This window comes from Triturus cristatus, chromosome 6 (genome assembly GCF_964204655.1).
Source record: "Triturus cristatus chromosome 6, aTriCri1.1, whole genome shotgun sequence".
NCBI classification, from domain to species: domain Eukaryota; kingdom Metazoa; phylum Chordata; class Amphibia; order Caudata; family Salamandridae; genus Triturus; species Triturus cristatus.
The window spans coordinates 429,174,760-429,188,377 of record NC_140589.1 but is presented as its reverse complement, the minus strand read 5'-3'; the positions used below and the strand labels follow the sequence as shown (position 1 = coordinate 429,188,377).

At 45.7% G+C, this 13,618-nt stretch overlaps 1 protein-coding gene across 4 annotated transcripts in view; it reads left to right on the top strand.

Annotated features, from left to right (window-relative positions):
- Positions 1 to 13,618, top strand: part of ELOVL5 (ELOVL fatty acid elongase 5) — an 800,547-nt gene that overhangs the window by 695,857 nt on the left and 91,072 nt on the right. For all 4 annotated transcript variants that reach the window (XM_085610846.1, XM_085610847.1, XM_085610849.1 and 1 more), the window contains exon 7: positions 1,446 to 1,580. In XM_085610846.1, coding sequence (XP_085466972.1) covers positions 1,446 to 1,580 — 135 coding nt within the window. The remainder of the gene's footprint in view (positions 1 to 1,445; positions 1,581 to 13,618) is intronic.

Genomic DNA, 13,618 nt, shown 5'->3' with positions numbered 1-13,618 from the left:
GGGAAAGGCTGTGCAGAAGCAGACCATCTCCTGATGAATCGTCTGCTACGCATTGGCCATGAAGCAACCCCCCGAGGGTTTGGTTGCTCATTCCACCAGAGCCACGACTGCGACCACTGTTTAGCATGTGGAGTCCCGGTCCTGGACATCAGCCAGAGAGCAATATGGGCTTCCTTGCACATATTCACAAAACACTACTACCTGGATATTCAGGTCCGTCGGGATGGGCACTTTGCTCCTTCGGACATGCAGAACATTTTGGTATGAAATTGTTTTGAAGACCCACCTCTGGGGAGGCATTGCTTGGGAATCTATTCTAAGGTAAGAAATCTGCTGCTGGAAGTCTCCATCACATGGACAAGGTACTTATGTACGGTAACGCCTTATCTGGTAGAGACTCTATCTTGCTGCAGATTCCTTACTGACCCACCTATCCCCCCCCCCCCTCTGCGAACAGATTTCTAGGGATAGGGTTTTCCCCTTTCAGGGCCCTAGTTTTCAACACAAGTGGTCAGTATTCATCATGACTCTGTGCTCCTGGCGTGGAAAGTCACAAAAAGTAACTTACATCAGCGCACTGGGTTGGTGCCTATATAGGCACCTCACACGTCACTTTCGGTATGGACGACGCCGAGAACGCCATGTGGAGCCGATCGGCGCCACCTAACAGCGAGCAGGGGTACTGCTCCCAAAAAATGTCCAGATTCAGTCTGACGCCAAGGGATAATTCTAATGTAAGGAATCTGCAGCTAGATAGTATCTACCAAATAATGGGTTAGCAAACGTAAATAACTTGTCCGATTGTAAACTGCTCCACACAACATGCAGCAAAAAGTCACCCCAACAGTAGGGTGGTGGGCATCTGTTTTTCATCATATTGTGCTTTGGTGTACTTCTGCCCGGGAAATAAATGTAGGCTTATACATTATAAACCCCACTCTCTTCTTTTCCTTAACGAAACCAATGTTCATGTTGGTATCCACAGAGTTGGTAATACTGAATTTAAGCTGTGTTAAGATGGGTATGATGCCACCAAGCACTATTTTTTGCCTTATTTATTCCAATTACCAAATTCATATTAGGTTTTATGACTATGTCTAGTGGCTTAAAGTTCAACTGCAGAAGTTGGGTCTAATTCCAGGTCTTTAACACATTGTGTACCTCCAACAGCATTTTCTTACATGCAGTGTGGCCAACCATAAACATTTTGTGAATGCCCCAGGGTCTTAAATGTATTTCTGTCCCCCATTTTGTGTAGTATTTGATTCTGATGCTGTGACTTAACACCTGTGATTTAGTAAATAATACAGTCTGGTAAGGGTGTTAAACAATACACATAGCACAGGTGGAGAAGGTTCTTAACTGTGGCCTGATAATGCGTAAGCCTGCATATGCCTCTGGTAGCTGAATTACATTTTGACGATCTTCTGCACTTATGTTTTCAGACTCAGTTCGTGCTGACAATGACTCAAACAAGCTGTGCGATGTGGTGGCCTTGTAAATTCCCCATGGGCTGGTTGTATTTCCAGAACTGTTACATGATTACTTTAATTATCCTCTTCGCAAACTTCTACATTCAGGTAAAAAAATGTTTTTATAACGTATTGACAGGGTCTCTTTTCTTCAAATTGAACATACCCGCAAAAAGAATACCCAAAACTAATCTCTCTACCTTTTCTGCATGTCTTGGTTGTAATGCCTGAATTACCAGAAAGGAGAAAAAGCCTTTTCACAAACAAAGGCCATCCAGTGACCATTTCTGCCAGATGGTTACAATTCCTTCAGCATTCACTTTTGTTCACTCAAACTTTAAGATACCTCGTGTGAGTGAATGCCGTACCCGCCTCTTACTTTGGTTTCTTCTCTAAGTGTTTCTTTTGGAGAGGGTGGAAAGAGTTGCTTGTGTCTAGCAGTGATAGGGTCTGAGTCACAAAACCTTTTCAGTGAGTAGGTGTGTTTTACTACAGGTTTAGGTGCGAGTTACACCCCTACACACAGAAAAAGCGTATTGAGTTGGGTCCTTGGTCTTCGGGTAGCTTTGGTCAATTTAGGGTGTGTTTCTCCTTCTAGTGACCTGACGTGGCTGCCGTGTGATGCAGGGTGCTTGGGGTGCCGACATTTATATTGTACTGTGTATTTTAGGTACCTGAATTATACTTTTTCTGTTCAAGTATAGTTTGCCTCGACTTTTGACTCTGCCAAATCTGCCAATGCGTCCTCTTTGGACGTGGTATAGTTTTCCACCTTTAAAATTACTGTATGATGAAAAAACCTTGAGTGAGCAATCATACTTTGCTGCAGTAAGGGTTCCTATGGCGACGCAGGATGTACGATCATTTTAATGTCCTTGTTCATTTATCCCAACAAACAAACAAGGGTCATTAATCTTCTGTCCAGGGAACACAGCACGCACTGTATAAATTAGCTTACTCTAAACAAAAAACAAGGTCTGCTGATTACACGAGAACGGTAAGATGCAGACAAATGCCCGAAATAACTCAGGAAGGCAGGTGGCGTCAGATGGGGAGTGTGGAGAGGCACCCGACCCTCCAATGCATCAAAGTCCTTGAGATAGAAGTTAATCTTTCGCTGCCTTGTGTGAAATAGTATGGTTTGAAAAAAGTATCGTTTATTTTTAGTGAGTGCTTTGAGTATTTGTGTGACTGGTGCTCAACATATTTAGCTAAATCCCTTGCCCATATACCTTACTATTGAAAAATAAAGTAGCGTTAGTTAATTCTTTGTTGTTTCATGTAAGAAAGCTGAACTGGATAGGGTAAGTTTAGCGGACAGAACACCCTCTGCAGAGATATGTGCTTATCCTGCAGCTCATAAATTTCAATTCCCAAAAAAGCAGACTCTGCATTCATGCTTGGCAAAATGAATGGCATTGCACTTAGTAGCAGAAACATTATCTAAGCTCTGTATGCGGTTATAGACCATTCAGTTTTTGTTGTGCTTACTATACTCTTCACACCCACATTTTTAGTCCAGAATTTAGCAGCTAGACAAGGCACTTGCTATTGATTGCAAACATTACAAACGTTGTCAAAGTCTTCGCCATCCAGCTTCTTAACTAGATCAAGGACTGTTCTATTTTATAGCAAGGAAACCAAGACCATCCAATTAGTAGACAATCTGCTGCAGATCACATCCATAACAACCATACCATGTCGTCCAAGTTGACCTCTCTACATCATTCAGAGATGCTTATCACCAAACCCTGCTAGACAGCTAGCAAAAAGAATGAGCTTCGAAAGCACAGCAGTGAAGTAAGACTGAAGAAGGGAGTTCAGTTGGTGCTCCAGGTCTAGGTAAGAGCCGACCCCAAAGACATGTGCGGTCCGGGAATGTCTTTCAGTCTCTACACGGAGCTCCAAAAAAGTGCTGCTGGCAGACATAGACGCCATTATATAAAACATTTTGACGACATCCACTGTATTTTAGGGTCACATCAGGAAGTGACATCACTTAGCTGATGGCCTATTCCATATCCCTCCCAGCTTGGCTGTAGAGATATCCCAACCTGAATTCACCTAAGACCAAGTGAGTCCTTATCGCCAAACCAGCACATTGCACCATGTTCAGGGACGCGTGGATGAAAAGTGCTGCTGGCAGACATAGACACCATTATATAAAAAATGTTGATGACATCCAATTGTATTTAAGGGTCACATCAGGAAGTGACATCACTTAGCTGATGACCTATTCCATATCCCTCCCAGCTTTGCTGTAGAGATATCTCAACCTGAATTCACCTAAGACCAAGTGAGCCCTTAACGCCAACCCAGCACATGGCACCACGTTCAGGGACGGGTGGATGAAAGAAACAGTAGCTGAGGACTTCAGCCCACAAGTTGTTAGCAGTGCCAAGTCACACGCATCATGCACAAGCCATGATAACCTGGCAACAATTAAAGTAAAAATATTCCTGATTGAAGCTGGCTTACTAACAGCTATTCAAACAATGGTTCTGTATCTAATTGACGGATGCACTGTCTGCTCAGTGGAATACATGACACTTAACTGATCCCCTGATGAGAGCCCTTCATGCAGCAGCATTCTTTACCAAAGTGTACAGAGGTTTTGCAGGATAACAGTGCTCAAAGATCCCCAGTACTTCCTGCTTTATCACCAGTAAGGTAGTGATGGCTAACCACATACCACATCCAGGATCAAGCCATCTGTAGGGCTTCTTGTGAATCATACCAATAGCACCTCAAGACTGTAGATCAGATATGCAGAAAGGAAGTGATCAGACACCTTGCCTTGTCCCACCACATAATAAGGTTGTAACCCTTATCCCACCTGCTTCAGGAACGTACTTAAGTCCCAGCTCTTCATGCAAAACCTCATCAAGTAAGGCTGTGGCTGCAAACCTACTTGAACAACTGCCCCACCCCCGTTCTTTATAATCCTCTTCCTTCTCTCTTGTGCCCTCTCCACCACCTGCTCTTGTTACTCCATGCCCTGCAGCTCCTCTACATTTCTCCAACACATTCTGTTTCCACCTGTCACCCTCACTTGTAATGTATCCCCATGTTATGCCCTGCACCTAATTAATTTCCAGCTACAATTTGCAGCTACCAATTTGTAACCACAAATAAAGCCTCTTCGATCCTAGAGATGACCTGACTTGCCCGAGTCAAATGTTGTCCTGTCTTCTAGGAAAAAACATTCTTGGATACCTCCGACCTAGTGAGATTTCATATTAATGGAAACCTGCCTTTATAGCAACACTCCTGTAAGCACCGTGGGCCCTTGTTGGAGGTGTGTGTGTCATTCATAAGCGTACCATTTTGCAGATCTAAATCTCAGTGACCTGCACAGGGAGCGTCTTTGGGTGTTCCAGAGACCTGCTGATATGTGGTGCTTTGAGAGAAATTATTAGGGTTCTTTATTGACCCTTGGGAATGTGGCCACAGATGGTCCTTCACATGTCATGGGCCAGCTTTTCGTCTCCTCCACTTTGCAGTCACGTTTTCACAGGAATGTAGCAGAAATGCTTGGGTGACCAGGAAAACAGTAATACCTAACCCCTTTCCCCCTTGGCCAGGTGGAAAGGGGTTGCTTGCTTGGCAATATTACGTTTTTTGCCGCTTTTTGTCTACCCAGGCCCATGGTATTTTTGTGTGTAATGATGGTCCTGTTTTGGCCCATTATAGATTATGTTCAAGGTCTCTTTGTGTCACTACTTGTTTGATATAAGCTGAAGCTTTGTATAGCCTGCGCTTTATTTTTTGAGTAGCATATATATTGAGCATGAAGGAGGCTAGTGGAATCCAAAGATGAGAATCAATGACAGATTACAAAATTGTATATAAAACACCTTGTTATATAGAGAAGTAGATTAAACTAATTTAAATTCCCAAAGCCAGCATGAAAATATTGATCTTCACTTTTCATAATCAAAACTAAAGATAATCAGGTTCTGTTAGCCGTGGTCCCACCAGAGAAGCTGCTCAGTAGATGTCAGGGTTGTTGCAAAGATAACTTCTTATGTCAGATGTTCTGTTTTGAAAAGTAGTCTGACTGGTGTTTGTTATCAACTAATGAATCAGTCTTAGGATATGTGATGTATGCTCTGACTTACAAGCACCCACCACCAGGGAGGCCACAGCATGAAATGCAAAGTTAAGGTGGACCGTTGACAATGCCACAGTTACACACATACCATGTATGCAAGATTTGGCCATTGTCTGCACCAGAAAGCAAATAGTGCTCTCTGTAGCTGATAAGCGTTATTTCAAATTTGAATGTTTCAGAGCATTCTCACATACCACAATAGCACAATAGCACATGTGCCTATCATACATTTTTTAACATTAAATCATAAAAGCAAGAGAGTCTTTATATCCTCAGCAGATTGAAGTTATTTTGAATGAGTAAAGTCTATTTTGAATCTGAGATCAAAGATTGGCATTAAAAAACGTATTTTAAATTAAGTAATTATGCTGGCTGATGCCTCAAATCCAGTACAGTTATAGCGTCCAACTGAAATTCTATGTTGACTCGGAAATTGCTGTTTCCTATCTTATCTTGTTAGTGTGTTACGGATCCTAACCAGCCGGCATCCTGTCGTTGCACCTCAGAAACACACTTGTGTATTATTTAATTATCGTCACAATAGTTTGTCTTGCTTTTCGTAGAGATTGTTTTCACAATGGAAATAAAATCCTACATATGGATACTGTCTAGCAGAGAACACCTTCTGTTCGAGGCATATGAGCTGCAGATTATACACTGTGCATAGATCGCCATCTGGTGTTGGGCCCGGATGTTTGCAGTTTGTTTTTCCTCTTGGAAAGTCTTTGGAAGTCACGAGTTCGGTGACTCCTCCTTTGGTTCGTATTGTGCATGGGCTTCGGCTCCATCCTCAGATTGTTTTTTTCCGCCATCGGGCTCGGATGTAATACTTCACGCTCCGGTTCAGAACTTCCCAGTTCACCGATCGACGCACAAATCCTCGCTCATCGAGCTTCTTCAAAGATATAAATCATCTTACTCATCTTCTCTTCGGCACTTCTTCGATTCCGGTGGTCGACGGCGGCCTTCGGGCCTATTCCGGCTCCGGTCTCGGCTGATGGAAAGAACTCCCTTCAAGAAGTGCCCTCGATGTGGGTCCAAGTTTCCCCACACCGATCTCCATGAGGTGTGCAACCTCTGCCTCTCCCCAGAACACGAGGCCCGAGACTGTCCCGCCTGCAAGTCTTTTCGCTCAAAGAAGACCATTCGAGATCGACGGGCTAGACGCAAAATGGCGCACTCCTCGACCTCCGCTCCAGTCGACATCTTCGGGGACGACATCGAAGCTCCGGGACAGCAGGACATCGAACAGGAGAACGACGACCTCGTCAGCGCTTCCGAGGCCGACGACTCAGATGTGGAGGACATCACCCCGGCGCAGCGGGTCGTGAGTACAATTCCCTCTCCCACGCCGATACCGAAAAAGGCTTCGGTCACACCTTCGCCTCCGGGCCTAGGCAAGACCAAGGATACTGCTTCTCACACCCCACCTTCGGGCCCGGTAAAGAAGCCTATTAAGCCTTCCGGCAGCTCGGGCTCGAGCCAGCCGACCACCGGTGCCGAGAAACACCCTACGGCACCGAAGAAAAAATCGGCCTCCACCTCCACACCGAACCCGGCGCCGAAGCCTTTGGGGTCGAAACCTGCCCCTCCGGCGCCGACCAAACATCACAAGACCCTCGGCACCGACACTCCCGTGCCGAGACCTTCTTCGGCACCGACCAAAAAAACGGAGGTTCCAAGGAAACACGGCTTCGACAAACCTAAAAAGCCGTCGGCCCCGAAACCTTCGGCGCCGACCGAACAACCAGTGTCACAGGAGTTTTTCACACCGGATCCTTTGCAAAAAACCCTCACCAAGGATCCAAAGCCTGGACACTTGACATTGTCTTAAAAAAAGAGACACTTGGACAAGCCAGCTCCACCTCCACCTCCAAAGAGAAAGGACATTGCTACCTCTCCTTTCAGGGTGCCTTCCCCACCTCCTCCTCCTCCACCCTCTCCACCTCCACCACCTCATCGTTCCCCCACCTTGTCTCCTGTCCCAGACTATTTGGGGGACCCTTACTATGATCCAGCAGATGTGCCACAAGATCCCACCCCTACTGGATCTCCAGACCCATGGGATGATTATAACAATCCGGACATCCCAGATGTCCCACAGGATGACCTTTATCCATCTAGGCCATCCCCTCCTGAAGATTCCTTGGGTTTTCACCATTTGTTACAACGGGCGGCACACTACCACGGGGTGGAGTTACATACCGACCCAGTGGAGGAGGATTTTCTCCTAGACACCTTTGACGATACACATAGGTCCACTGCCATTCTACCTATGTTAAAGGGCGTAATTAAACATGCCCCTGAGGTTTTTAAAGACCCAGTCAGGGCCAGGGTCCTAAACCCTCGGATAGAGAAAAAATACAAAGCCGCCCCCACAGACCCTTCTTACATTAAAGGCCCTGCACCATTAGACTCCCTAGTGGTATCTACAGCTAGGAAGCGCTCAAATTCTCAGGCGTCAGGCGAGGCGCCCCCACCTGACAAAGAATCCAAGCTCCTAGATGCGTCAGGGAAGCCCACTGCGTCACAAGCGGCCAATATCTGGCGTATTGCCAATACTCAAGCACTGTTGGCCCGTTACGACAGGGCGCATTATGATGAGTTAGAGACCATCATGCACCATCTCCCTGAAAAGTACAAGACTAGGGCTAACAAACTTATTCAAGAGGGAAAAACAAGAACCAATACCTCGATACAATGTGCCCTAGATGCGGCAGATACAGCCTCCAGGGCCATAAACACCAGTGTCCTTCTCCGTCTCCATTTCTGGCTCAGTGTTTCAGGGTTTAAACCAGAGGTTCAAGCCTCTATATTAAATCACCCATTCGACCAAGATCATCTATTTGGCACTAAAGTAGATGAAGCCCTCGAAAAAATGAAAAAAGATACAGACACGGCGAAATCTATGGGAGCCCTACAAACACAGACTCCCAGGCGCTCCTTTCGCCGTTCTTCCTTTCGGGGCACGGGCAGAGGCTACTCCTCGGACAGTGCATCCACGTCCTATAAATCCCCTCCTCAATCTACCTTCACGAAGGGTTATCAAAGAGGCGGATACAGAGGCAATAATAATAAGGGCAGAGGCAAAACAAATACCGCCCGCTCTGCCTCACCTCCTGCCCAATGACTTTCCCCCGCTCCCTCCAGACCATTCCATTCCGGTTGGAAGCAGACTACAACATTTCCTTCACGTCTGGGAGACAATCACCTCAGACAGATGGGTGACACAAATTATTCAGTCAGGGTATTGCCTAGAATTAACAACGACACCCCCCAACATTCCACCCAGGCACCGCCCTATGTCGCAAGAACATACTGCGCTACTAACACAAGAGGTGATCTCCCTCCTGCAAAAAGGAGCAATAGAGCAGGTACCCATAAATCAACAAAATTTAGGGGTCTACTCCCTGTACTTTCTAATTCCAAAGACAGACGAGACCCTACGAACCATCTTAGATCTCAGACCTCTAAACACCTACATTCATTCAGACCATTTTCACATGGTAACCCTCCAACAGGTCCTTCCACTTCTCTCCCAGAACGATTTTCTCACCACTCTGGACTTAAAAGACGCGTACTTTCACATCCTAGTACACCAGTCTTACAGAAAGTACATCAGGTTTGTGGTAGACGGACAACACTACCAGTTCAAGGTGCTCCCGTTCGGGGTAACAACAGCACCAAGGGTTTTCACCAAGTGCCTGGCAGTAGTGGCTGCACACCTCAGAAGACAGCACATTCACGTCTTCCCCTATCTGGACGATTGGCTGATAAAAGCCACGTCCTACCAACAATGTGTGCAACATACCGCCGCTACGGTCCAACTACTTCACCAGCTAGGTTTCATGGTGAACCATCAAAAATCCCACCTGGTACTATCACACACAAAACAGTATCTCGGTGCCACCATAGACACCTCAAAAGCCATAGCCTATCCCAATCCTGCCAGGATTGCAAAAATACAAGCTCTGCGTCAAAAATTCCTATGTCAACACTCTCTTCCAGCAAGAGTGTTTATGCAGCTCATAGGGATGATGGCCTCTTGCATCTTTATAGTGCCCCATGCAAGACTCCAAATGCGTCCACTCCAAGAGTGCTTAGCACGCCAGTGGAACCAGGCCCAGGGACAACTGACAGATCTGGTGTTGGTAGACGGTCGCACCCATCGCTCTCTGCAGTGGTGGAACACCATAAACCTTTCCAGAGGTCAACCGTTCCTGGACCCGGTCCCACAGATAATCCTAACAGCAGATGCATCGCTCTCCGGCTGGGGAGCTCATCTGTTACATCTCACAGCACAGGGCACGTGGACGCCGCAACAGAAGTTACTCCACATCAACCATCTGGAGTTATTGGCGATCTTCCTCGCCCTAAAATCCGTCCAGGCGCAGATTTCAGGCAAGGCAGTCCTCATTCGCACAGACAACATGACTGCTATGTACTACATTCAAAAACAGGGGGCACACACTCTCCACAGCTCTCTGTTAGCACAGAGCATATGGAGATGGGCAATTCCACAAAAGATTTTTCTCCTAGCCCAACACGTCCCAGGAGTACAAAACACCGTGGAAGATCTGCTGAACAGACAGACACTGCAGATCCACGAGTGGGAACTTCACCCACAGGTTCTCCACCCGTTCTTTCAGAAGTGGGGGCATCCACACATAGACCTATTCGCCACCCACGAAAACAAAAAATGCCCAAGCTTCGCCGCCAGATATCCACACCCATTGTCCGAAGGCAATGCGATATGGATGAAGTGGTCAAACAAATTTGCATACGCTTTTCCACCTCTCCCACTAATTCCATTAGTGGTGCTAAAGCTACAGCAGCATTCCCTAACTCTGATCCTGGTAGCTCCAACATGGGCCAGACAACCGTGGTACACCACACTGCTGGAACTCTCAGTAGTACCACACCAAAAGCTACGCCTCTCGCCATGCCTCCTAACCCAGAACCATGGAGAGATCTGGCACCCGGACCCAGCTCAACTCAACCTTGCGATCTGGCTCCTGAGGCACTAGAATTTGGATACCTTAACCTTCCCCCTGATTGCATGAACATTATCAGGGAAGCTAGGCGCCCTACTACTAGGGCGTGCTATGCAGCAAAGTGGAAAAGATTGGTTGTTTACTGCCACAACAACGCAATCAATCCTTTAAATGTATCCATACAGCACATTATATGTTATTTACTCCATTTACAAAGGTGTAACCTAGCATATACTTCCATTCGGTTACACCTCGCTGCAATTGCTGCCTATTTACAAAATAGGCAGCACCTCTCACTTTTCAAAGTGCCTGCCATCAAGGCCTTTATGGAAGGCCTCAAAAGAGTAATTCCACCCAGAGTGCCACCCTCACCTGTTTGGAACTTGAATATAGTTCTCACACGGTTAATGGGACCCCCTTTCGAACCATTACATAAGTGTGAGCTGCAATTTCTCACATGGAAAATAGCTTTTCTAGTGGCATCACTTCCCTCAGAAGAGTTAGTGAAATACAGGCACTCACTATACAGGAACCTTTTCTTCAGATGCATCACAACAAGGTTGTACTCCGCACCAATCCCAAATTTCTACCCAAAGTCATTTCTCCATTCCATTTAAACCAGTCGGTAGAATTACCAGTCTTTTTCTCGCAACCCCAAACAGTTGTGGAAAGAGCCTTACACACACTGGATGTTAAAAGGGCTTTACTTTATTACATCCAGAGAACACAACCTTTCAGAAAAACCAAACCGCTATTTGTTTCCTTCTCCCCACCACACAAAGGCAACCCTATTTCCAAATCGGGGATAGATAGGTGGATTGTAAAATGCATACAGATTTGCTACCACAAAGCAAAACGAACGCTATCGGTTCCCCCTAAAGCCCACTCTACAAGGAAGATAGGGGCTTCTATGGCTTTCCTAGGGAACATACCACTAGATGACATCTGCAAAGCAGCGACATGGTCAACACCGCACACCTTCACAAAACATTACTGTGTAGATGTGCAAACCAAGCAACAAGCTAGTGTGGGCCAAGCTGTACTAAAAACACTGTTTCAAACAACTGCAACGGATGCCGGTGGTCGCCGCTAGGGTTGGGTACTGCTATGTAATCTATGCACAGTGTATAATCTGCAGCTCATATGCCTCGAACGGAATATGCTACTTACCAGTATGCATCTGTTCTTGGCATGTAGAGCTGCAGATCTATACACGCCCACCCGCCTCCCCGGCTACCTGTATCCGTTCCAGTCTTATCTTATTTAGATACAATACACATGGGTTTCTTTACTGTTACTACTACGCTCCATCTTTCCCTGCTGGCGAAAAACAATCTGAGGATGGAGCCGAAGCCCATGCGCAATACGAACCAAAGGAGGAGTCACCGAACTCGTGACTTCCAAAGACTTTCCAAGAGGAAAAACAAACTGCAAACATCTGGGCCCAACACCAGATGGCGATCTATGCACAGTGTATAGATCTGCAGCTCTACATGCCAAGAACAGATGCATACTGGTAAGTAGCATATTCCTTCCCCAACCAGCCATAGTTTATTTCCCGATGAGGCGGTAGCGAGAAAAAAAATGCTAGCTGAAGCACTTGAAGGAGAATTGGACAGTTTTGACACAGAGAAAGCATTCAATTGGATGCGCTGGAGATACATTTATTAATTAATTAATTTATTTATTTATTTATTTTTAGTAACTTCATAAACTAAACTTTAGTAAAAATTTGACTAACTGGGTAATATCACATTTTAAAAGCCTGGTTATGATTGCGTAGATTCCAGACACTTAAAAATTAATTGGCTCTACAGAGAAATAAACGTCTGGGGTTTTCCATTTGTGATGGTGATAAAACTGCTTGCTCTGCTGTACGAAGAACACGTGAGGTTGTGAGTAACAGTGGTGGCCCTACACATGCATTCTGTTTAGAGACTATCTTGTATATATCCACAAACTTTTTTTTTTTTCAATCTGAAAATGAAGAATAATGGAATAGTTAAATAGCATTACAAAGAAACCTAAATAATGAAAGTTGAAATTAACACTAAAATCTAGACGGGGAAACAAATTTAAATAACTAATACTTCTATGGTGAAAATGCTGTTAAACGTTCCTTTCCCATACTGACCATAATTATTATCCGTACCTTATCCCTAACCTCATTACTAGGGGTGGGCGGAATTTGCGAAATTGCCTTTCGCAAAATTTCGCGAAACGGCAAAAAATCTCTGCAAACGCGTGAAATTTTGCGTGCTCGCGGAGATTTTGTGCTGATTAATGCGTTACTGAATTTGAGCTTCAACTCGGGCACCTGCTTTATTTATATCTGTTAGTGTTTCCTGTTGTGGTTTAATTTTTGTGACAGGAGCATTGTGCCAGAATGAATCCTGCCCTGCATATTTACCCAAGAAGATGCCACCATTTTGTGCAATACCTCTACTCAACTGGAGTACTTTCTATTGGCTAATCAGTAAGCGCTACCTCTTTGGGTAAATGTATAGTGCTTTTCCTATACTACAGCTGCATAAAGGGCAAGAAGAGTTGTCTCCCGTGACCATGTGTGTCTGTAACGTTGCCTTCGTGCCGACGGGCGCCGGGGTCCCTCGAGTGAGCTGTCCATCATAGTGGGGGAAAGGACGGGAAGACGTTGCACACCGCTGGTGTGTGGGCCGGGGCCCAACAGGCGGGGCTTCCATGCAGTTCACATGCCTCCTGTTTATAAAGGGCCAGAGACCGATCAGAGCAGCAGATGAGGAGACCGAACCTCCTGGTGTCAGGAACTACACGGGGATTGTGCTCGAGAAACTCATGGATGCACAGAGCTCCATCAAGGATTACAGCAAATTGTTGACGGTAGATATGGGGAGACAGCAAACCTGCCTAGCCTCGACTGTGCTCACTAATGTTTTGTGCTGATTAATGCGTTACTGAATTTGAGCTTCAACTCGGGCACCTGCTTTATTTATATCTGTAAGTGCTTCCTGTTGAGGTTTAGTGACAGGAGCATCGTGCCAGAATGAATCCTGCCCTGC